Genomic DNA, 23,720 nt, shown 5'->3' with positions numbered 1-23,720 from the left:
CGGGGATGGGGGGACACGGGGACACAGGGACACGGGGACGGCGCTCCCTCCCGGCCACCCCTCGGCCAGGGCCGGCGCGTCCTGCGCTGCTGTGGGGTCTGTAGGAAGGGTCCGCTTGAGAGGAAGGGAGGGAACCAGCTGAGGGACGTGTGTGGCAGCCCGGAGCCCGGCCTGCGGTCCACCCCGGACCACGACACCCTTGAGGGAGGTGAGGGGTGCCCAAGGAGGAGTGCCTCGAGGCCAGGCCAGGGTCCCACCTCGTCGCTGTCCCCCATGTGCAGCACCGTGGGCGACGTGACGGAGCCACCCGCAGTTACCAGGCAGGTCCTGATCCCCCACTAAGCTACGGATCACCTGCCTCGAAAACACACGTGGAAGGTTCCGCGACGGCAAAACCCGCCCCGACGGTGGAAGGAGGCCTTACGCACGGGCGTTCTGGGCACGGAGTCACCACACCTGGAGTCGGGGGTGGCCACAGGGGCCTGCTGGCACTGACACCCCCCAGGAGTGAGGAGGCCCCGCCTACCACGCCCTCTCAGCTAAGAGCACGGCTCCCTGGAAGAGGCTGCTGATCAGAGCGCTGCCACGGATACCCCAAAATGCCCTCCCGAGGCGTTCCCGGGGCACGCCAGGAACGCACCAGGGCGGTACGCCCCACTGTCACCCATGGCCGCCTCGTACCGGACAGCTCACGACGCGCAGGCAAAGGTCGTTACTTCCATTCACCTAATTAGCTGCTCCTCCCGCCTGGAAGCTGCATTCTAATCTTCAGATTTTAAAACTAATTCTTACTAGAATAACCTTTTTACTCTGCTTCCAAATTACTCCATTATGAAAAGGCATCTTTAGAAACCAAAGGCCGTGGCTCCCTCGTGGATATTCCGAGTGTGGCATTCTCTAAGTTCTGGGATCCGCACGGGCCAGCTGGAGCCGCCCGGACAAGCCCTTAGTGAACATTCCCTCATCTCCCGCTTCCCTCGGAGTCGATGGAAAATAACCCCTTAACACGTCAGGCATGCCGCATTTTCCTAGACAGTGAGTTTCCCTCATATATATCAGCAGCATTATTATTTTAAACACCTATTCACATACATACTGGAAAATGATAACTTATCGCTTAACAGTTATTTTTCTTTTTGCAGAATGTGACAACACCGAAGAACTATGCCTGCACTGAACTATAAATTATTTTTTTAAAACACAGCATTACCCAAGGAGCATGCGATTTCTCTTTGGCAAGGACAAGCCGAGGCCGGCGCGAGGCAGTGTTGGTTCTCATTGCCCGCGGGTCTCCGGGGAGCTTACCAGGGGGACCCGGGCACCGGGGCGGAGGCCACAGGTCTGCTCCCTTTTGCCGAGCTGTCCTCTCCTCCCATTAAGATAGACGGAGGCTCCTTTAAAAGGAAAGAGAAGGAGAGTGCCTTTTAAACTCTCTTTTTGGAATTGTCAGCGACCTCGTGGAGAATGACAAAAGGCTCCTGCTGGCAGAGCTGCCAACAGCAGCCCCCGGATGAAGATTCCTCACTCCTCACACAGCAAAGCAGGGCGGGCTATCACGCTGGAAAGTGGAGTCAATAGCCCGGCAGACTGCAGGCAGCTCACAGAGAGGCACCTAAGTCCTCCAATCTGCCTGCTTATCCAGAAGTGGAGGGAAAATGTGGCAGACACGGGATGCCTTCGAGCACTTCCATGTCCCAGCAAATCCCACTGGAGTCACCTCGGGAAAGAGGCCAGTCCAGCCTCCCTCTGAAAGACTGCCTTCATTGCAGGAACTTTGATATTGAGTGGGGTCCTGGGACAGCTCAGCTGGCACCACCCTGTCTGCTGAGGCAGGAGAGAGGGGTGAGTACATATTCTTCAAAACCTCAGGCCCCCCACTCCAGCTCTCCAGGTCATCTTTTTTTGAAGCTGGGCATAGGGAGAAGGTTTTACCTTGTGCAGGTGAGTGTTCTACAGTTAGGTTGGAAAACCCTTGCTCTGTCTTTGTTTCCCCATTAAAAAAAAAAAAATGTTTGAACCTTCCATTGCCCAGAAGAAAATAAAGATTTGTTCCCTAAAACAAGAGAAACAAGTGTTTTGGTATTAGAAGATGTCGACAATTATAACTCCAACATAAGAGTAGAATTAAGATGCAAAGCACAGATTATGAAAGTCATTATTATTTTCAAACAACAGGCAAACAGTCAAATGACTATGAGTGAAGCCTCATAATGATAAGGAGGAACTGAAAAACATGCCAACATTTTAATGTCATTACGAAAAATAAATGAATTCACATTGAGTACAGTGAATTCTAATGGTGAGGAAGGTTTTCTTTTTTTCCCCCTCTAAATTGTTTCCATGGTTTTAACCTCAAACTTAGAATAATATGGTAAAGATTGTGCTTGCACTCTTCCAGGAAATCAGATGAGATCACAAGATTGCACCCAGGCAACAAATGAGGTTCTTAGCAGAGAAGGTCAGGTGCAATGAAACCACTCAATTCATTTTTTTTAAACAATATTATCCTAAAATTTTAGGGTCTCTATTTCTGTCATTAAAGTTAGTACTTTCTATGCACATAGGTGAGAAAATGACAAGTCATTTGATTGACCAATCAAAATCAAATAGAGCCTTTGCTCCCAAGTCCTGGGGGTGCAACACCCAATGTAAAAATTGCCACGCAGGCAAGGATTGCAGGAAACACCCAACAGAGCCACTCCACCAAGCTCCCCAGGGCCAAGGCCTGTTTTCATTGTCTCAGTCACCTTTCCAACAGAGTAGTTAGAAAGGAAAGCTCTGGATTATGGAAGCACTACATCGTAAGATTTGAACAGAAATTGAAAAGAATCTAAGGATAAAATACATTGCAAACAAGTGAACCCCTCAGGTGTGGCGCTCAGGTAACCACTGGCAACTCAAGAGAAGCTGACTCTTCCACATGCCCAGTGAAATGAGGACCGAGAAGGGTCCATGTTGTCATGAAATGTCCTGGGCTGGAGGAGCCAGGCTGAAAGAGAAGGGCAGAGAAGTCCTAAGAGGAAAATGTCCAGCCAGTCACTGCTGTGTGGCCGCTAGCCTGGCAGGGCGTCCTGGGTCCTGGGATGAAAGCACCTGCTGATACGCCATTCAGGCAGCATCCAGAAACAAAGGTCACTTCGTGGCCCTCTGCTTGTGTTGATGGACGTTTGTGATGATTGTTTAGGAAATGACAGTTAATTTGTATAATTAGCCTTACATTTGTTTGTTTAAGGACACTGTTTTTAGGCTTTTCTGTTAGGAGAAAATGTCTTGTTCCTTCTGAGAAAGTAAGGCCAGGATAAATAACATAGCAGGGAGTGCTTAGAAACAGTTGTCTTTAGGAAAAATATTAAGACCAGAGTTTATACTGCTTATCCAATTAGAAGGGCTAGGAGGAGGGGGTTCATTATGAAGTTAATTGAACAATGATAACTCAAGGAGGGGTCTCTGCGCAGTACATTACCTCAGTTAATTATTCAAGTAACTATGGTTGGATGTCATCTGTGATGGGGACTAAAATTTAAATTTGGCGATGCTGAGATTCTCTACCGCTAATTACCGAGGTCTTCTTCACGAGACTCATACTGGTTATGACTTCCTGGTGGTGATAAAAATGGGTAATCATGGAATAAAACTCAGCTTCCATGCTAAAGTAATAAAAGTGAATTAGACTCTCAGAAACCAGTGATAACGAAGGTATTTATTTAAAGCACTAGAAAGGCTATCTGCTTAATTAATACATAATTTTGGCATTGGTGTTCATCTCTCATAGAAAAATCATATGCCAGGGAGCAAAAGTTTAATTTTCACTATAAGTTGTGATCAATTCCTGACATTGAAAATCAGCCTTGATGAGCTGGCAGAAGGGGTGACCCAAGTGGCAATCATGAAAATGCTCATGGGGAGTGGGCACTGAGACCAGTGAGAACAGGAGAGTTACCAGGACCATGAGGCAGAGAAGTACCTGGCAGAGGTGAAGCAAGAGAGGATCCAAGAAAATACACTGAGAAGGACCAGAGGCTCCAGTGCATTGGATAGATCAGAGCAAATAAAGTATGATGTGTGAGTTTAAATGTAGCAATAAAAGGGGGATTAATTGGAGGAGGGGCTGTGCTGGCAAACCCATTAAATGCATCAAATGTACTGCGATGGGCAATCTAAAAAGCCGTTCGGTGGCCTTAACCTGATCGAGATGGCAGACAGAGATGTTCCAGGGCTCTGTCTCCCCAGAAGCTTTGAACAACCCCACAAAAAATGGCAGAAACATCTTTCTCAAAGTTCCAGAAAACAGTTAAAGAATTGCAGTAAAAGAGTGAGCACCAAATCAAGAGAAAGCTTTCTTAAATTCAGTAGGTTTGTCCCTGCCCCACTCTACCCTGGCTCAGCAGGGAGTCAGCCCCTGGTCCCTGTGCCAGTGGGGACAAAGTGACCCTTGTGAACATATAGGGAATGTGTGCATATGGTCCAATCTGTCTAAAGGAGGCCTGATGGATTCGTCATCCCAGAATTTGTTCAGCATTTAGAAGGTGGCTCACAGAGCTCTCCCACAGAATGATGTGAGGGAGTAGTCAGATCATGTTACCTGTGGCAAAGGATTGCTGGATGGAGGACATACAGTACAGTAACTGGTGTTGTCAAAACACTGCTTCCCAGGAAAGAGGGGGGCATTGGAAACTGTGTACTCAGGGGAATTCCTAGGAACACATGCCCAAGCCAAGTGGTATATGCAGAAAGGATCAGGAAGGCCCTGTGCTTCGACCTAGAGCTATCCCCAAAACTCACTGTATGGATAAGTTCTGAAGGAACACACTCTTACTGGTCAATCTACAAAAGCTGGGAACGGTGCTGTCTTTTTTTCCTTCTTAGTCTTATTCTTTTTATTTGTTTATTTTGTCCTAGCTTCTGGATGTCAATGAAAGCTCTGACATAACACTAGCTGGATACAAGTTTAAGGAACATATGCCTCAGAGTATAAATTCCATCAATAATACACTAAAACATCAAAATATCCAGGTTAGAATGACAGAAAACATACAAAGCAACAGGAAGTGATGGCCCAGGCAAAGGAGAAGATTAAAGAATTAGATACCATCAATGAGGAGGAGAAGGCCAGGGACAAACCAGAAAGAGTTAAAAAACATCGTCCCAAATATGGACAAAGAGTAAAGAAAATTAGGAAAACAATAGATGAACACAAAGAAAATAACAATAAAAAGATTGAAATTATGAAAAGGAGCCAAACAGAGCCAAATACTACAGTAACAGAAACTAATACTTCCCTAGAGGGGCTCAACAGCAGAATAGAGCTGGCAGAAGAAAGAATCAGAGAACTTGAAGATAAGACAATTAAAATCATTCAATCTGAAGAGCAGAAAGAAGAAAGAATGAAGAAAAATGAGAAACCTGTACACACAATGTGGAGTCCCAGAAGCACAAGAGAGAAAGGGGTGGAGAAAATATTCAAAGAAAGTATGGCTGAAAACATCCCAAATTTAACAAAAAACATGAGTATATACATCCAAGACACTCAATGAACTCTGAACTGGATATACACACAGCTAGACCCACACTGCACCATATTATAATCACATTTTTGAATGCCAAAGATAGAGTATTCTAAAAGTCACAAGAGAGAAGCAACATATAGGAGCCTCAATAACATTAAGTGTTGATTTCTCATTGGAAACTATGGAGGCAAGACGGCAGTGAGATAGACATATTTAAAGTTCTGAAAGCAAACACAATTGCCAATCAGGAACGCTATAGCCAGAATAACTGGCTTTCAAAAATCAGGGAGAGATAAACAAAAGCTGAGATGCTACAGAGAGTTCTGCATGTTGAAGGGAAAGGAAGGACAATAGGCAATAGATGAAACTGCATGAAGAACTAAAGATCTTCAGTGAGGGTAGTTACTTCAGGAAAAAAACATTAATAAATGCCAATGTTGTTGTATTTTTTATTTGTATCTCCCCTTATTACTGCCTACAGGATCCAAAAGGCAAATGCATGAATTGTACTGATAGCACAGTGGTTTTGGATTAACAACAAATGGACACGCAATTTGTGAGGAGCACGACATGAGATGGGGGGCTGGAGGGGTGGAGGCACATAATTTGTACATATTATCAATGTTCAGTTGGAATCAAAGCAAGCAAGATTGTTGAAGGTTTAGGATGTTAGATTTAAGCCCCATGTTAACTCCAAAGAATATACTGGTGAATATGCCAGCTCCTAGAGGCAGAAATTATAGTATGGGGGTGGAGTCAGGAACAGGGGTTAATGCATAATGGGTATAGAATTTCTGTTTGGGGAGAGGGGAAAGTTGTAGTAGTGGAAGGTGTGAGGATACTGCAGAATTTTGAATATGATTAATCCTATTGGATGGCATGTTTGGGAGTGGCTGAGTTGGGAAAGTTTATTTTTCATGTATCTTCCCACAATTAAAAAAGAAGAAGAAAGAGCAACTAAAGAGGCAATGACAATTACCTGCCATCCATGACACTAACTGGGATCTAGTAAGAGAGAATGAGCTCAAAGGGACATTACTGAAACATGAGAAAATGGAAATATAGACTGCACGTTTTATATCAATGTTGAATTTCTTGAACTTGGAAAGTGCAAGGAAGGGGGTGGCAAAAGTGAATATCCTTGCTCTTAGGAAATGTATGGCAATATCGCTGTTTCAAGAAGTATGCTGTATATAACCTACACTCAAGTTTTCAGAATATAGACTGATAAATAGATGATGATCAATAGATAGATATTAACTCATAGATGGATATTAGTCGGATATGAAGATAGAATGATTGGGCAAATGTGGACCAATGCTAAATGCTAAATCAGGGGGAGGGAGGGATAGAGGTGTGGGATTTCCTTCTATGGGGTATTGAAACGGTCCTGTAAGTTTGAATGCATTTCAAAGTCCAGTTTTAAAAGCACCATTTGGCAAATATCCCAAAAGGAGGACCCAACCTTAGAACGTTCTAGAAATAAACCTGGTGTGCTCAGGATCTTCTTGAACAGTGCGCTCTCGGGAGGCGCCGCGCCCCGCCGAGATGCCCTCCGAGCACAGGCTTGCTGCCCTGCATGTCTGCTGCGCCAAGGCAAGCGCAGAGGAGCTACGACAGGCGGCTTCTCTAAGGGCACTTCCTCCCAATGGCGCGCCCACTGACGGCCTCCGAAGCCGGAACGCCCACCCCTCCTTTTCCAAAACGCCTTGCCGAATGGGGTTCCATTTCACACAGCAGACTGGCAGAGCCTTTCTACAAAAGCCAGTTACGGAAGCAGGTACCAGGGATGTACGGACCCCACTTTCCCTGAATCTGGGGTCTAGGGCTTTTTGCTTGCTTGTTCTGTTTTGGGTTTTGGGTCTGGCGATTTTAACACCCACGGGGCAAGTCCTCAGACACACCTTGTCATCCTCGTCTCGCGCGCGGCGCTCCCTCTCGGCACACAGCATCAAGGCGGGCGCGCAGGCGGGCCGGCCACGCTCTCGGCTTCTGTCTGTGGGACCAAAGCAGCTGTCATCAGCATTTCGTTTGTCACATCGGTTTGGGAAAACACGATCACGGCAAAGGCAGCCTTGAGGATTCAAATTGGAGGGTGAGCCAATTGGTGGGATGGCAGGTGAAGTGACACCCTCGTCGCTCACTGGGAGACATCTCGCTTGGTCCCAGTCTTAGGGCACGTGTCCATTCCTTTGCCACTGAGTAGGAAGTGAGCCGGAGGGTCTATGGGAGTGCTCTCTCGAGTTAGGTGGGTCCCTTCTGTTCCTAACCTGCTATTTTGACCAGGTCCTTCTCCCACCCCGGGGCCCCCCTGGGGGGAGGGTCTTGGGCTGCACACCTTTCTCTGTGCCTGCCTGTGGGGTGGCCCCACCACCTCGACACCCATTCCTGTTCTGCCAGTGGCCCCTCTCCTGGGGTTGGGCCTGTGCCCAAATACTCTCGTCCTACCCCAGGACTCTTGGCCTCTGCTGGAGATGCTCAGTAAGCAAACTCCGAAATCCCAAGTCTAGGACCCTGCCTGCATCCCGCCCAGGGTGTGGCGTGGCTGTGGGCGGCTGGCCCGGTGGTACCACAGGCCGGCTGTGGCCACGAGAACCGGCACACGAAGTGGCAGGCCCTCCTGGGGCTCGGCGCGGCCACTGCCACTGCCCACCGTGCACAGCCAGGCGGCCCCGGGTGCTCAGGAGTCACGCCCACTCCCATTGACTCTAAATGCCTTGCTACCGCATCTACACCCGTGCACTGCACCACCTGGAAGGCTACGGGCAGCGGCACGAAGCACGGGCCTCATGGGCTACGGTTCACGTGGACGACGCTCCTGGGGAGATCCCTGAGGGGCTAGGAGCCCCAGGCCCACTGAGACCGGCAGCAGCTGCCCTCAGCAGCGCAGGCAGGGCCCGGCTCCAGGCCAGCGGCGTGGGCTCATCTCCAGGGACCCCTGCTCTTCCACAGGCCGGACACGGGGCCGTTACTGGGGTAGTGCATTGGGAAAGAGGACGTACGAGGTCCTGGAGCCACATATCATATCAATGGGTTCATCAGAACAGTACCCAAACTCATTAATGCTTCATCCAGAAATGTCTACACCACATCCATCACTGTGCACACCGTAGGCAGACATATGGAGAGAGGGCAAGGCTGACCTGCGTTTCAATCCTAAGACTTAAAACAGGACCCCAAAGCCTCTGCCACAGCACAGACCAACAGTGGAGGAGGTGATGAGGGATACCCCAGGAGGGGACGCTGTAGCCTGAAGCTCAACCTGGAGCTCTAGTCTGCACAACACTGTTAGGAAAGTTCCAGAGTGAGGAAGGGGGAAAAGAGTTGGGGAGGGGGAAGCAGAGTGAGGGAGGGAGACAGACTGGGGGGGGCGGAATGGGGAAATAGAGTGGGGGAGGGGCAGCCTGGGGAGGGGCAGGGGAAGAGCGGGTGATGAGCATTGCTTTGCACTCACATGTACACACACAGGCAAGTAGCTGGAAAGGAGCCCAGTGGCTTTTGGAGGTCCAATAGCCTTTAGCCGACACACCTGTGCTTGGAGGGTAGTGGCAGGAGGGGGCAAAGGCCAGGGCTGGCTCCAGGGCTCCCCGCGGGGGGCTCCTCAACCACAAGAGCTGGCTCCCTGGGGCTGGAGCACCTCTGCCCTCGCTCCAATGTGAGGGTTGCCCCAAGTCAGCCTTGGGGAGGGAGCTGGCAACGTCTACTGAACGGCACGACCTAGCCCAGGTGAGGCACTGAATTCTACTCTCACCTGAAGGGCAGTGGAGATATTTTATCATCATTAGCCCCTGGGTTGCATTAAGGTTTCTGGAGCCCTGAAACGACCCCCCAAAGCCACCTCTTGACAAGCTGTACTGGGCGGCAAGGTGTCTGGACACCAGTGCCCATCCTGACTGCACTCTGGACAGACGTACGCTGTCCCCTATTTCCACATCCGCACCTGCACATGGGGCCGGCACGTGGCAGCATCTGCATCAAGAGAGGAGCTAATGCTGGGAAAGGGCTGAGCAAGCCAGGGGCCTTCTGGCACCAAAGGAGGAGGAGCAGAAATGGAAGCAAAAAAAAAAAGCCCGTGTGACTCAGCAGACCAGACATTCCAGGAGAGTGTGTTTTTCTTCTGGGCATCCAGAACCATTTCCCTGATGTTTTATGTCACGCGGGGGTCGCCCCACCCTCAATTCCCTGATGTCCCCATCAAAGCACCTCTGCCCAGTGCCCTGGCCAGGTACTGCCCACTCCCTCCTTACTCGCTGGAGACGGTGCACACACCTGACCATTGACAGAAACAACAGCTCTCCTCCTGCAGAAACAAAGCCAGAAAACGGCTGTCGAGCCTTGACTCGTGGGTACTGATCATCTGCTACCCACCCAACTCATCTGCCGTGTAACATGACCGTAAAGGATGCCAGAGTGGAACGCGCTCAGTCTGGGGACTGGAGGCCCCCTGATCGGTGCCAGCCCTCACCCCTGCATGACATGGGGCAGGGGTTGTGGAGAGCCTGGCAAGCAGGAAGCAGCTGCAGCTTACAAAGCAGGATGGGGAGGGGGCTCCCAAGACTGTCCAAAGAGTTTGGAATGAAGTCGAGGGGCGAGAGCAGCCCCAGGAGGTGCTCAGACTGCCCAGAGAACTGCCTCAGCTGGGAGGGGACCACAGGTGGAAGGCCCCCTAGAGGGTGAGAGCTGGACAAAGGCCAAAAGGCAGCAGAGAAAGACTTGGGCCACCTGGGACAGCACATTCTAGAGAATCAGTGGTAAAGGGGCTCCCCAGAACTGACTGAGAGCACCCCAGACTCTTCTTCTCCTTGCCTCCATCCTGAGGGGGCCAGGGACAGACTTCTGAGTGGGGGGAGAGAAAATGCAAACTCGGAGCCAGCCTCCCTGGCCCACAGCAGGTCCAAGGTGAGGGGCATGACAGGCTTAGACCTCCATGGAAGCCGGGCGTTTTGGTTATTACCCTGGTCTCCGTGTATTTAGTTACTGAATTGAGAACTATTTTGCATCTAGAAATGGCTGGATGACATTTTCCTATCAAAGAATGAGCCCAAAGTCCCTTGGTTTATGTTTCCTTTTAAGTGGAGGGCAAGAACGAATCCCGTGGAGCACGTCTCAGAGGCTGTGCAGGGGAGAGGAAGGGGGGGTTTCTGTGTGTTTTCAGCACAGGGGCTGCACTTAAAATATAGAGCTATGCCATTAGTAGCCATGTGTTCCAGGGTCTTTTAGGAGCTCATAAATCAATGTGCATTGTGAAACGTGCACGGAAAATTGACCATGTTTTGACTATAATATTATTTGCAAATGAGAGCAACCTTGCTTAAATCTTTTCCTCCAATATCTCAAGAAAAGATGTTAACATTTTGCTTTTATTGAAAACAGTTGGTCTTTTAAAGCATCCGTCCCAAAAATCTGGCTTTCATGATCAACGAATTCATATTGTTCACTGTGAGTACTTATTGATGCCCATAATCTCGATCGCCATTTGAAAGCCCCCGTCAAGGTACATATTCCAGGGAACGCCTGCGACAAAGGCCTGTCCTTGGCCTGGATAGTTTCCTTAATAGCAGGCAATTTTGAACAGTCACGGAATCTGCAGCCACCTTGGAGGTGGGCAGATGCGCCAGTGCACCCGGAAGCTCACGCACATAATTGGTTCTGCGGCGCAGCCATCCCTCCACCAGGAGTGCGCGTTCTATGGCTCTCCAGGGGCCACTTGTGGGGCACACTCTGACATGCTCAATGACGGCTTGCTTTGGGCCTCTCCACAAACTCCGGTGATGGTGTCATAAACTCCTCCCTTGAGTGGCAGAGGGAACCAGTTTATGGAGGAAAACCAACAAGTTGTCCGATGATGGGCCCTCAAGTACTCAGGGGAGCACACGACAGACCTCCACCCTCAGAGAGCAGCCTGATGGTACTATTTTTCTGTGCAATCCGTCTATCGATCGGGCCCAACTCTGTGATTTGAAGTGTCCCCTAATGGCCTCCTGTTTGGTTTTCCTCCTGGCAGTGCTTAGCAACAAGACCAGGAAGGTCGTGTGAAAGTCTGGAGGCAGAAAAGGTGCCCTTTGTGCTGAGAGGCGCCACGTCAACCAGCTGACAAGTGTCCACGTGCTGCTTCTCCTGAGTCCAGCTCAAGCTTGGTTGTTTAGAGAATGATGGAGGGAGACTGATGGGAGTGAGCAGACAGCTTCTTCTAGAAATTGTGAGGCTGTCCAGGAGGGGAGATACACAAAGAGCTGCTAGAAGGCGAATAATGGCAATAACTTACTCCCTTACAAAAAGCATGGAAGGAAAAAGAACACTCCAGCTCTTGGGCAAGACTTCACCTGGGAAGCCTGGAGCTCGGCAATCCACTGGCCTGGTTTCTCTGGAGCAAGAGGAGGCAGGCTTGCCTGTGTCCTCCCAGAGGCCCGGGACCCCAGTCCACTTTCCAGCAACCCCCTCCTCGTCACTAGTCCACAGAGAAGCAACCTGTCCTCGCAGGTTCCCAACGCTGAAGACTCCAAGCTCGTTGTCCCCACCAGAACTCAAGCCCAGATCTCAGATGGTATAAGACGGAAAGTCCTACCAACCGTCGCGTCAACACGCACAGCGCATGCTGAAGAAAGCAGTGCAAAGGCTTAAAGCTTCAACAAGTTTGAATTTTCAAACTATTAAAAATAAACTACTGTGTTCGAGTCCAAATTGTCAGACTTGTCAAATAAAAACGAGAACCATGTCAGAGTCTCCTCATTCAAAAGGACATTCTGAAATCCCATGTAATTTTAGCTCAGTAAATATCGGCCTCCCTTTCTTCAGTTTCCTCAACTCTAAAATGACAAAGGTCTTACTTAAGCAGCGTCCCACTCTGCGACTCTGAATTCCAGGAGGCTATCTGGAACCACACGGGATAAATCCCAAAGATGAAAGGACACGGGTTGAGAGCCCGGGGGTCTTATGAGAATAATTCTTCTTCCGCTTTCCTCCCCTGGAGAGGGGGACCACCACCAGCAAATGAATCAGACATGGCAGAAGAGAGAACGCGCCCGCTTGGTTCTGGAAGGCAGGAGAATGGGAAGTCATCTCAAATTGGTCCTGTTTGGCCGTGGACGTGTTGTACCTTTGCAGCCAGTCTCCTCGGACGAGTCAGGAAGAGGTTAATGGGACCCCTGAGCTTCAGAGTCCCCCCCCCAAATGTCCTGACAGTGACTTCTGGGGATGCCCACAGCGCTGTCAGCGACAGAATGACACACTGTGGGCAGGTGGGGTGGGGGGCTTACAAAGAAAACCCACACCAATCCCTCGGGCGTGCCGGCTCAGCATGCAGCATCTCGTAGGAAAACGAGGAGGAAGGCTCGGTGGAAACGGCACGGGTGGGTGGAAACTGGCCGCCTGTCCAGGGACCTTCCTTCCTGCAGAGTAAGTTCAGGCCTTGGGTGGGTCTGGGAGCCCAGGACCCCCTTTCCTGTGCAGGCAGACAAGGCAGCAGAGGCTGTGTGGGCCTCCACCTCTGCCACTCCTTTTCCATACCTGGTCGTGCTCACTTGTGGGAAGGAGCAATGGGATGCCCCGCTCCGGAACCTTCTTCAGGAAAGTGACAGATGGCACTTTACCTTTCACACTGTGAGTCCACAGGCGCCGTCGTAGGAGAACGTCCGTGATGCCCTGGCCGAGCAGCCATAGTCAGCGGGCCATGGAGCCCTTGCGAGGCTGCCATTTCAGAGAAGTCTGGAAGTGTCTGTCACTTTGTGCTACCTTGAGCTCCTTTGAAATCCTTGATAATATAATAAGAGTCGCAGAGCACTTTAGGTTTAGGGGAATGCTGCAGGTGGCCCTAAAGGAGGCCTGGACGGGGGGCCCCTGGCCAGAGGTCCCCTTCTCGGGCAGAGTGAAAGCCTCCGAGGAAGGCTGTACCCCGGGAACGAGCACCCGGCCGGTCTCACCGCAGCTCAAACAGCTGCTACGGACTGCGGCGGGAGAAGCGAGGCTGTGGGAGAGGGGAGCAGGCGCCCGCTGGGCGGACCTGCTACCTGCCCGGGCTTTGGAAGGAGTGTGGAGGAGGGAGGTCCAGAGCCACCCTCCCCTCCGGCGGCACATCCTGAGGACTTACAGGAGGACATGGACAGTCAGGGGGACCGGGGTGGGGGCAGGAGGCGTGCAATTTTGTGGGTGCTGGGGTCATAACCCGGAAGGGGACACACCCCCTCCTCTTCCTGAAGGGGAGACAGACGCCAAGGGCCCTGCTCAGTGCATGTCACCCCTGCACAGTACCTATCACCCCTGCTCAGTGCGTGTCACCCCTGAGCAGTGCGTGTCACTCCTGTGCAGTACATGTCACCCCTGCACAGAGTGTCACCCCTGCACAGTACCTGTCACCCCTGCTCAGTGCATGTCACCCCTGAGCAGTGCGTGTCACTCCTGTGCAGTACATGTCACCCCTGCACAGAGTGTCACCCCTGCACAGTACCTGTCACCCCTGCTCAGTGCGTGTCACCCCTGAGCAGTGCATGTCATTCCTGCTCAGTGCCTGTCACCCCTGCTCAGTGCACGTCACCCCTGCTCAGTGCGTGTCACCCCTGAGCAGTGCATGTCACTGCACAGAGGAGCCAACCGAGCCAGGAGTAGGAAGCCACAAGTCAAAACAACTAGAGGCCTGGGGGTGCCAGGCTCAGCACAGAGGCCGATGGGTGTCGCCGTCTGACCCCGGATGTTAATGCCAGCAGAAGGAACACCCTGCCCAGAAGCAGCCAGGGCTGGAAAGAAGCCACAGCTGCTGGCGGCGGAGCAGCGGTGCATTCTGGCAATTTTTTCAGATCGCCTCTCAGAGGAAATAAAGGGACAAAGTATCCAATTCACAGAGAAGGCACTTCAGAGATATTCCCAGGCTGAGCTTCCATCAGTCAGTAGAAGGTCTGGGCCGAGACATTTTGAATATGGGGGCGGATGCCAGCTCAGAGAGCAGGTTCTAGAAGGTTCCATGGCCAGGGCTGGAGCTGCGGGATGCCCCATTCTGTAGGTCCAAGCCCCTCTCCTTTGTCCCAAGAACATTAGGCACATGAAATCTGCAAGGCATCTTGAAATCGACCATAACTGAAGATAATTTCCATATAAATGCCAAATCATTTGTGAATCCTCCTAAACTTTTCACAGGCAATGATTTCCCAGAGTTGACAAGCTGCCTAGAGAATTAATTTCCGCCCCCTTTTAACATCTCAAATTTCTCTTTGCACGGGCAAAGAGTTTTAAAACCGTTGTCTCTTTTGAAAGGAGCACCGGCATGTGGCCGCAGGGCGGCTCTCACCTTCTTGTCTGGTCTCTTCACCTGCAGCTGTCAAGGTCACTGCTGGACAGAATGGCAGGTGGAGGAGCACATCATCTTACCTGGAATGCTCCAAAACATCAACCAGAACCCGAGGCACCCCAGTTCCCAGACAAAGGCAGGCCTGGGAGGACAGGGGAAGTGGACTTGGCCCAGTGGTTAGGGCGTCCGCCTACCACATGGGAGGTCCAAGGTTCAAACCCCAGGCCTCCTTGACCCGTGTAGAGCTGGCCCATGCGCAGTGCTGATGCGCACAAGGAGTGCCCTGCCATGCAGGGGTGTCCCCCACGTAGGGGAGCCCCACGTGCAAGGAATGCATCCCGTAAGGAGAGCCGCCCAGCGCGAAAGAAAGTGCAGCCTGCCCAGGAATGGTGCTGTACACACGGAGAGCTGACACAAGATGATGCAAAAAAAAGAAACACAGATTCCCGTGCCGCTGATAAGGATACAAGTGAACACAGAAGAACATACAGCGAATGGACACAGATAGCAGACAACTGTGGGGAGGGGAGAGAAATAAATAAAAAATTAAAATTAAAAAATTAAAAAAATTTTAAAAATTAAAAAATGGAGGTGGGGGTGCTTATGGAACACCAACGGCCACCGAGTGAAGACCATGGGTGGAGACCACAGGGTAGAGACCATGGGTGGAGACCACAGTGGGGAGACCATGGGTGAAGATCATGGGTGGAGACCACAGGTGGAGAACACAGCGTGGAGACCACGGGTGGAGACCACAGGTGAAGACCATGGGAGGAGACCACAGGGTGGGACCCCAGGGTGGAGGTCACGGCACTGCTCTTGTTTTCTGCACTAGGACGAGATGCTGCGCTGTCTCACCTGTCTGTGCACAAGCTCAGAGAGAGACTCCTGAGCCTCACTCGGCGCTGCAGCCCTCCCCAGAGGCTGGCCATGTCCTCTGTGCCCAGATATCATCTATGTCCAGGCACAAGCGGGTGCCAGGCGTGGCAGGCCACAGATCAGCTCCAGGTCCACCTCTCTGGCCTCACCCGGCACCTTGCCTCTGCCGACCCAGCCACGCTGGCCTGCATGCTTCCCAGATGTCCCGGACTGTGGCTCGGGCACCAGTGTTGGCCGGGTCCCTGTGCCCTGGGCTCCAGCCACATCTCTGCTCAGAGCTTCTTGTCACTCAGCTTCCTGCAGTGGACACCGCCCCAGGCAGGCTCCCAGTCCTGGCTCTGGAGAGGACCCTGCCCGCCTCGCTCACGCTGCCCACGGCTGTCTCAAATCACCCGCCTGCATGCACCTTCCATGAGCTCCTGTCTGCCCTTGGCATCTCCAGGACCAGAGAGGCTGGCAGGCGGCAGGGACACATGCAGAGCTGGTAATGAAGGAACACACTCTCGCAATGTGCCCTAAGCCCACCGCAGCCTCGTGCTCCTCTGTGTTTGTCAGCGTGGGCATGGCTTTGCACTCTGACGCAGGAGGCTGGGGCAGGCAAGACCTTCTCTTCCTAGGATGTGCTTTTCTGTCATTCTCTTTCCACCAAGTGATTGACTGAGCTGAGTGCTCAGTGGAGATGGAGGAAGCGTTTAGAGCTGCACCGTGTTTTCCCCAAGGTCGCTGCCTTCCAGAAGGCGTTCAGGGCCTCGTCGTGGGGGAGATTTGCTGGATGGCCCGGTGCTCGGTGCGCCAGCAGGGGGAGGCTGGCAGTGCCAGGGCAATGGCACATCTTTCCCAGGCAGGGATGTGGCGCCCCTCAGGGGCCCTGGGGCTGGGGGATTCTCCCAGACCCGGGACCACCAACTCCCACGGGACCCCCAGGGCCACCGCCCCGAGTCTGTTGGCTTCACCTCCACCAAGACAAGGAAGAAGTGCTGGAGTCCTGAGTGTCCCAGGAGCCTGGGGAACTGAGTGAGCCACGCCCTCTGAGCCCCCTGGAAGCTGGGCTGGAGCTGGCAGGTAAGAGAGACCTTCCCCTGCCCTGCTCACCTGGAGGAGGGCAGGTGGAGGCATGGAGGGCTCAAGGCCTGGAGCGTCGGCCCAGGAGGACCGGCGTTTCCCGGCTGCGGCTGGTCTGCATGGGGCACCAGTGGCACAGGCGAGGCCACTGGTGGTACCGTGGAGGACTGTGCAATTCCTTTACTTTCCGTCTCTCTCCAGGCTGCTCTGGAGCAGCTGAACCCTTGACCGACGCAGAGGCCTTGGAGGGCATTGGCTTTGCTTCTTACTGACTGCCTGGCCTTGGGAAAGCCACTCAGCCGTGCCAGCACCACGCTCCTCCTGTGACAGCCGAGAGTCGGGGGCGAGGGCCCTGGGTTGTGAGCGTGGAGTGAGAGGATGGGCGCCTCTGGGACAGGCTCAGTTTCCAGGAGCTCGCCGGAAGCTGCGCAGCCAGTCCCCAGCCGTGCTCCAGGGGCTCCCAGCAGCAGCTCCAGGCGCGTCCAAGGCCCTTCCCTGAGGGTCAGGCATCCCCTCTCATCTCTTCGTGGCTGCCAGAGACACCCAGAGCACGCACCTTTGGACCAGCACTGCTGGATGGGAGGGCCTGGATCATGGGAGGGATAGGGGGAGGAGCACAGTTGTGTGTGGGGGGGGGGCTTTGGGTCCCTGGCCATTGACAGAGCCTGTCCCAGAGAGCAGAAGTGAGGGCCACAGCACCCAGGGTTCCTTTGCCACCCGAGTGCCTCTGGCTGACGCCCATCCCACCGCAGCCTGGAGCACCCGGGCTTCCCACGGGGGGCACTCAGTCTTTCCATGGGAGTACCCAGGTTTCCCCTGGGAGCACTCAGGCTTCCCCTGGGAGCACTCAGGCTTTCTGAGGGAGCACTCAGGCTTTCCGATGGAGCACCCTGGTTTTCCGTGGGAGCACCCGAGCTTTCCGTGGGAGCACCCGGGCTTTCTGCGGGAAGGCATCCCTGAGCCCTGAAGCTCAAGAAGCGTCAGCAGGTGCGTGCGAGTCCTGGGAGGTGACATGGCCCCCTGGCTTTGCAATCAAGGCCCCGCCCTTTGGGGGTAGGAAACGCTTATTGTTTTCTGATTGCTCAGCCTTGAGCAGAGCATCTGGCTCATGGCAGGTGCCCAGTAACTTTTTAATTCTTTATTTTCAAAGAATGCACAATACACACGTGTGCAATGAATGAGTGATGGAGATGAACAGCAGGTGCATCCTATGAACTTCTAAAACTACAGTCCAAGATGTCATCTTTGTCCAAAAGTACAGATATTCAAAGTAAAATTGACCCCATAAATCACATGATTTCCATAAGAAAAGAATCTACAGCTCTCCTGAGTACTTTTGAATCAGACATGCGGTGAAGAGAGTAGGACTTGCCATACCCTCGGGCAGGAAGAAGGCGCTTGAGAGAGAGGCCAGGCAGGGACTGGGGCGGGAGGGCATGCCACGCAGCCTGCCAGCCCTCCTCTGCAGCATGCCCCTTGGGGTCCCGCAGAAGGTACTGCAGAAGTGCAGCCTGCACCCTTTTCCAAGTGGCACGATCCCCTCCGCAGGCTCAGACCAAGGTATGTAAGCCACGCCCACCTTTCCAGGGCAGTGTGGGAACTATAGCACCCCTGCCCGCCACGAAACACCGCCCTCCGACATTGGCGCGTACACACCTGGCCGTGCTTGCTCCACCAGGTTAGTCGTCATGAACGTCACAGCTGGGCTCGTCACTGCGGTCACCCTGGCAACTTGCACCGGCGTCAGGGGGCTCACATGCCCGTCCATCGGAGAGGCAGATGCTGCGCACACACACGCACAAAGAGAGAAGACTCGGTCATGATGGTGATTTTCAGCTGTCACGCAAGGTAAGTGCATTGCTCACGGGCCTACTGCTTCCAGACGTTACCCAGCAACTCATGCATAGCAGAGAAGAATGGGAGAAGTGCTGGGATAGGTTTGTATAAATGGGCAAGAAAAATGTCCAGACTGTAACTTTTTCTAAGGGTAACACCAAAACTACAGCGCCTCTGTGATATAAACGCAACACCTGGCACTGCCTTAGACACAAGGAAAATGGCTTTGGCGCTTGTCCAGTTGCCTTGCACCTTCCCTCTTGCTGTGGGAATGTGCCCCACAAGGCTACGTTATGGTCTCACCTTCCTCTGATGTTAAGGCTCTAGAGCTCATCCTTCCAGAAGCTTCCAGAGGGCATGCTCACCTCCAGGCAGTGGACAGAGCCAGCTGATATGAAGGCGAGGGACGAGGAAAGATTCCCATACACAGCCCCAGGTCGACGCCCGCCTCACTGCACCGCCCCCTGCGTCCTCAAGTCTCAGGAGGCTCTAGGCCCATCACCCCAACCCCGAGTTTCTGTTAGTCTTTAAATGGTGCTCATCTTCCAAAATATCAGCCAACTGGAATTCTGCACCTTCACTAATGCAAAGTCTGCTTCTACTTATTTGGTTTTCCTCCAAAAATGGACCCTGGCACATTACCCTTTTTAATCTAATCGGCTCTTTTTTCTCAGGTGCTTAAGTCTCCCTCCCTTTTGTCCGAGGCTTTTTTGAGCATCCCTGGGCCCTTCTTTGAGCTGAAACGGAACAGCTGCTTTCCAGGAGCCCAAAGTCAGGAGAGGTTCTTGCACAGCTGAGTCAAAGCATCAAAGCTTCGCGCCCAGGGCGGCCACGGCCACCGTCCCCCGGGACAGACCTTGGTCCAGAGGGTTCTGTGCCTGAAGCAGAGCCATGGACCTGGGAATCTGCATCCTAGCGGAAGGCCTCCCCGGAACCTTCCGTGGAAACAGCTTTGGGATGTGCAGGGTGCTCGGTTACTTATTTTACTTGTGATAGGATTGGATTCTGAATGTAGGACACAACGGAAGTGGCACAGGTGGGAGCTTCCTGGGAACCGCCTGGGCTCCCCCGGGAAACAAGGACGCCTGCCGTGAGCGACGAGGCAGGTCTGGGCGAGGACCGTCTCCGGCTCACCGCTGAGCTTAGGCAGATGTGGCACCAGCACTCAGGGAGGCAGAGCGCTCCACGGGCGTGACAGAGCCCACGGGCAGATGCGCTCCAGGGGACAGCCTGGGAGAGCGGGCTCCCGACCTGGGGGCGGCGGAAGATGCTGCTCTCACAGGACTCATCCGTCTGTCCTGGATTCTGTTAGGGACCAGATGGCGTGCCCCCAAAAGACACAGTCAAGCCCTGGCACCTGGTCCTGATTCAGAAATGGGGCCTTTGACGATGTGATCAGTTCAGATGACGCCAAACGGATTAGGGTGACCCTCACCCAATTTGACTGGAGAAACAGGGTGACAGACACAGAGGCTGAGTGATGTCACAGCCGAGGGACACTGGGGTCCCCAGCGACTGCAGAGGAAGCCAGCCCTGTGGCCTTGGGCTCCAGCCGGCAGAGCTGCAGGGCACTGAATGCCCCTGGTCAGCCCTGCTAGGCAGTGCCCCGTGGTCACACGCCAGGAACGAAGGCCGGGCCCGTGCAGGTGCACCCGGTCCCACGGAGACCCTTGCCCCACCCAGATCTGAAGTCCTCTAAAGGTGGGGCTGACCCCGTCACACCTGGGGGCTGTCGGGGCCGCGCACCTGCCCCTGCCCACAGGACACACCCCAAAGCCAACCCCCTTCCAGAATCTCCCGGGGTGGATTAGCTAGCTTCCCACCCTGAGCGGCTCTTCTGTCATCTAGTTATACAACAGACGCAACAGGCGGCCTCTGCTCTGCTGCCAATTAGTCACCCCGTGGGAAAACAAGGCGAGTCCCACAGAGCCACACCAGCGGCTTCATCAGACGCCGACGTGTTCGCAATTCTCTTGTGCTCATGGCGGCTCGTTTCATCTCGTGGGTTGCCCTCTCTAGCGCTTGGACTGTGGAGGCCCCTCCTCCTGCTGTGTCGGCATGGCCCTCCGCCTCCGCCAGGACAGACGGACATGCTGAGGCAGAGCCAATGCCGCGGGTGCCCGCAGAGGGCTGTGTGAACTGCACAGGCGCGGCCCCTCTCGCAGGGTCTGCGCAGCTCAGGACGTGCCTGCAGGGCAGGGGTGGGCGCCCACCTGTCCCAGAGTCTGCCAAGGTGGAGCGGCCTGTGGCGGGCGCTGGTCCCTGTGCGGTGGTCCTCAGGGAAGCTCAGCCCGGGTGCCCCCGAGAGGCCACAGAGCCAGGTGCTCCCTGGCTCAAGTCACACCAGTACAAACACCGGCACTCGGGGTGTTCTGATGGGCCCTCGAGCTCTCCCCCAATGGTGGAACTGGGTGCCCCCAAAGATGTGTTGACGCCCTAACTCCTGGCACCAGCGAGCGCCCTGCATGTGGATTCGAGCTATGCTTGGGGGGCTGAGCTGGAGTAGGTGGGCCCTAAGCTAGCAGGACAGGGCCCTCCAAAGAGAGGAGCTTGGGGTCCAGGGACAGACAGACAGACAGGGAGGAGCTCGAGCTGTGCCACAAGCCAAGGGGCAGCCGGGGTGCCACTGCCAAAAGCCAGGAGAGGACAGGGCAGCGTGTCCCCGGGACCCCGCTCCGAAGGCAGGAGCGTGGCTGCCCCGCCCCAATGCCACGACTGCCCCCAGAGACCCTTGCTTCGTGTTGTCTCCTTTGCATTCCTCGGTCATGGCAGCCAAGGCCACCGGACGGCGCCCTGAACAGAGGCGCCAGGAGCTGCCGCTGGGAGCCCGCGGGTTCCCTGGTGGAGTTCCCAGGACCACTGCCCCTCCCTAGCCTTCTGGGGGGTTCTGAGGAGCTGCCCCCAGCTAAGGCCTGCCATGGGGCCCAGGAGCACCGCCCCACGTGCCCCGTGATGGGCCCAGGAGCACCGCCCCACGTGCCCCGTGATGGGCCCAGGAGCACCGCCCCACGTGCCCCGTGATGGGCCCAGGAGCACCGCCCCACGTGCCCCGTGATGGGCCCAGGAGCACCGCCCCACGTGCCCCGTGATGGGCCCAGGAGCACCGCCCCACGTGCCCCGTGATGGGCCCAGGAGCACCGCCCCACGTGCCCCGTGATGGGCCCAGGAGCACCGCCCCACGTGCCCCGTGATGGGTCCAGGAGCACTGCCCCACGTGCCCCGTGATGGGTCCAGGCAGGAGTACCGCCCTTTTTTTTTTTTTTTTTTTTTTTTTGCTTTTTAGTAGAATCTTTATTTAGAACCCCCTTTCCCCGCAAAAACAAACAGACAAAAACCAAAAACCAAAAAACCCAAAACGTTTTCCAACCACACACAGGAGAGTATGGGTAAAGGTACCTGTATATCCATCCCTCGCCCTCACCCCCACGTGATTTTGGCAGCAATAAGGGGTATGGGGTAATGGCCCCCCAAATAAAAATGGTGTATGTGTGCATATATGGGAAGGAGAGGGATGCAAAAGCAGTGGAGAATGGGGGGGGGAAGACAGGAGCACCGCCCCACGTGCCCCGTGATGGGTCCAGGAGCACCGCCCCCCCCCTCATGCCCCATGATGGGTCCAGGGGCACCGCCCCACGTGCCCAGGACAGGGTCCAGAGGGCTCCGCCCCAGCCATGTCCTGGGATGGGGTCCAGGAGCAGGCCCCCATTCCATCCCTGGCCCCTTCAGAGGCCACAGGCCCCTGCCCCAGCAGCGCCTTCCCAGTCTCCCTGCAGCCGTGTGGCCCCTGGCCTGGGCGGCTCAGGCAAAGCCCCTCCCAGGCGTCCTCAGACGGTGGACGTGCCCGCTATGGGGGCTGGGCAGGGGCTCCCAGCGAGTCCCCTAACCCTGGGTTATGATCCATGGTTCACAGATTTTTGTTCTCTTTGGGTATTTAGGTTCATGAAAACGCCACTGTCCTTCATCTGTGGCAGACGGAGGGAAGCGTGTGTAGAAGGAGGCTCGGGGACAGGAACGTCTGAACGAGGCGGGAATGACGGAGGGGCCTGAGCCGAAGAGGCGCAAGTGTGACCTAGAGCAGGGGACGAGCGGCCTTGGGCATGGCCCCAGGCACCGGGGGCGGCGGGAGACGGCCGAGAGCGGCTCCATCACAGGGGAAGTGAGAGCTCAGGGCGCATAAGGCCATGGCAGATGCCACCATCGAGTTAAAATTAAGTGCTTTTCCCGTGGCTCCCAGTACTTGCTTTCAGGGAAGGAAAGGGACTTCCGCATGGGCCTGCTCTACTCCGAGGGCATTTCGTCGATGTTTAAATGGGGCGCTGTAGCCTTGCGGTTCAACTGCCGTATTTGACCCTCCGGGTAACTAGCTGGAGTATCTGTAACTTTAGACTCTAAGAAATCTGCAAAGCAGGTTTCCCTATGACCTGCAGTTTGGTATAAAAGAGAAACACAGGAAGAAAGAGAGTTGTATTCTAACAGACACCGGTAAACATTATCAAATAGGAACAAGTTTTGTAAAAATGGGATTCAACATTAAAGTGATTGGAAGCTAAAAGGGAGACTTACAGGATGCTTCTAGAATGGGCCTGCATCTCCAAGTGTGTCCTGGTATGCAATGCCATGACCTTGCCGTGACATTGGGTCGCTCAAGCTCTGAGTTTGAGGTTGCTGCGTAAGGGCTTCCGGCGCACGTCACCCTCACGGCCAGGGGATCTTTAGGGTCTAAGATGGCAGGACACAGCCCCCCGCACTGTCCACCCACCTTGGACCCCTGCAGGGTCAGGGCCTCCACCAAGAAGGAGCCGTGACCTGGGAGCCCGGAGGAGCCCCGAGTCCAGGTGAGAGAGGGCTCAGCCAGGGACCCAGAGCACCAGGCACCAGGAGAGGGCGAGGGGTGACCCCTGCCAGCCTTGGCGCCCGGGGGAGGCTGCGGTTTGGAGGCAGCCTCGCGGCACATCCTGCTCTCCCAGCTGCAGCCCTGCAGTGTGGAAGGAACACCTAGCTCCCCTGAGTGCCCAGTGCCCACCAGCACAAGGGAAAACGGATGGCACGTGGAAGCTTCTGGAGATGGACAGAGACCCTAGATACAAAGCAGCACACACGGTGTCTGCCCGTGCTGCGGCCTTCCATCGGAGTCAAGGGATTGTTGCTGCACCCCCCCA

At 54.2% G+C, this 23,720-nt stretch overlaps 1 protein-coding gene across 1 annotated transcript in view; it reads right to left on the bottom strand.

Moving 5' to 3' along the window:
• The window catches only part of TCERG1L (transcription elongation regulator 1 like), a 222,094-nt gene that overhangs the window by 76,534 nt on the left and 121,840 nt on the right, over positions 1-23,720 (bottom strand). The window contains exons 5-6 of the mRNA XM_058298125.1: positions 7,412-7,503; positions 1,306-1,394 (exon numbers count right to left, since the gene is read on the bottom strand). Coding sequence (XP_058154108.1) covers positions 1,306-1,394; positions 7,412-7,503 — 181 coding nt within the window. The remainder of the gene's footprint in view (positions 1-1,305; positions 1,395-7,411; positions 7,504-23,720) is intronic.

Source organism: Dasypus novemcinctus, chromosome 6 (genome assembly GCF_030445035.2).
Source record: "Dasypus novemcinctus isolate mDasNov1 chromosome 6, mDasNov1.1.hap2, whole genome shotgun sequence".
Classification (NCBI taxonomy): Eukaryota; Metazoa; Chordata; class Mammalia; order Cingulata; family Dasypodidae; genus Dasypus; species Dasypus novemcinctus.
The sequence above is the reverse complement of the archived record's forward strand: the minus strand, read 5'-3'. Positions and strand labels throughout refer to the sequence as shown.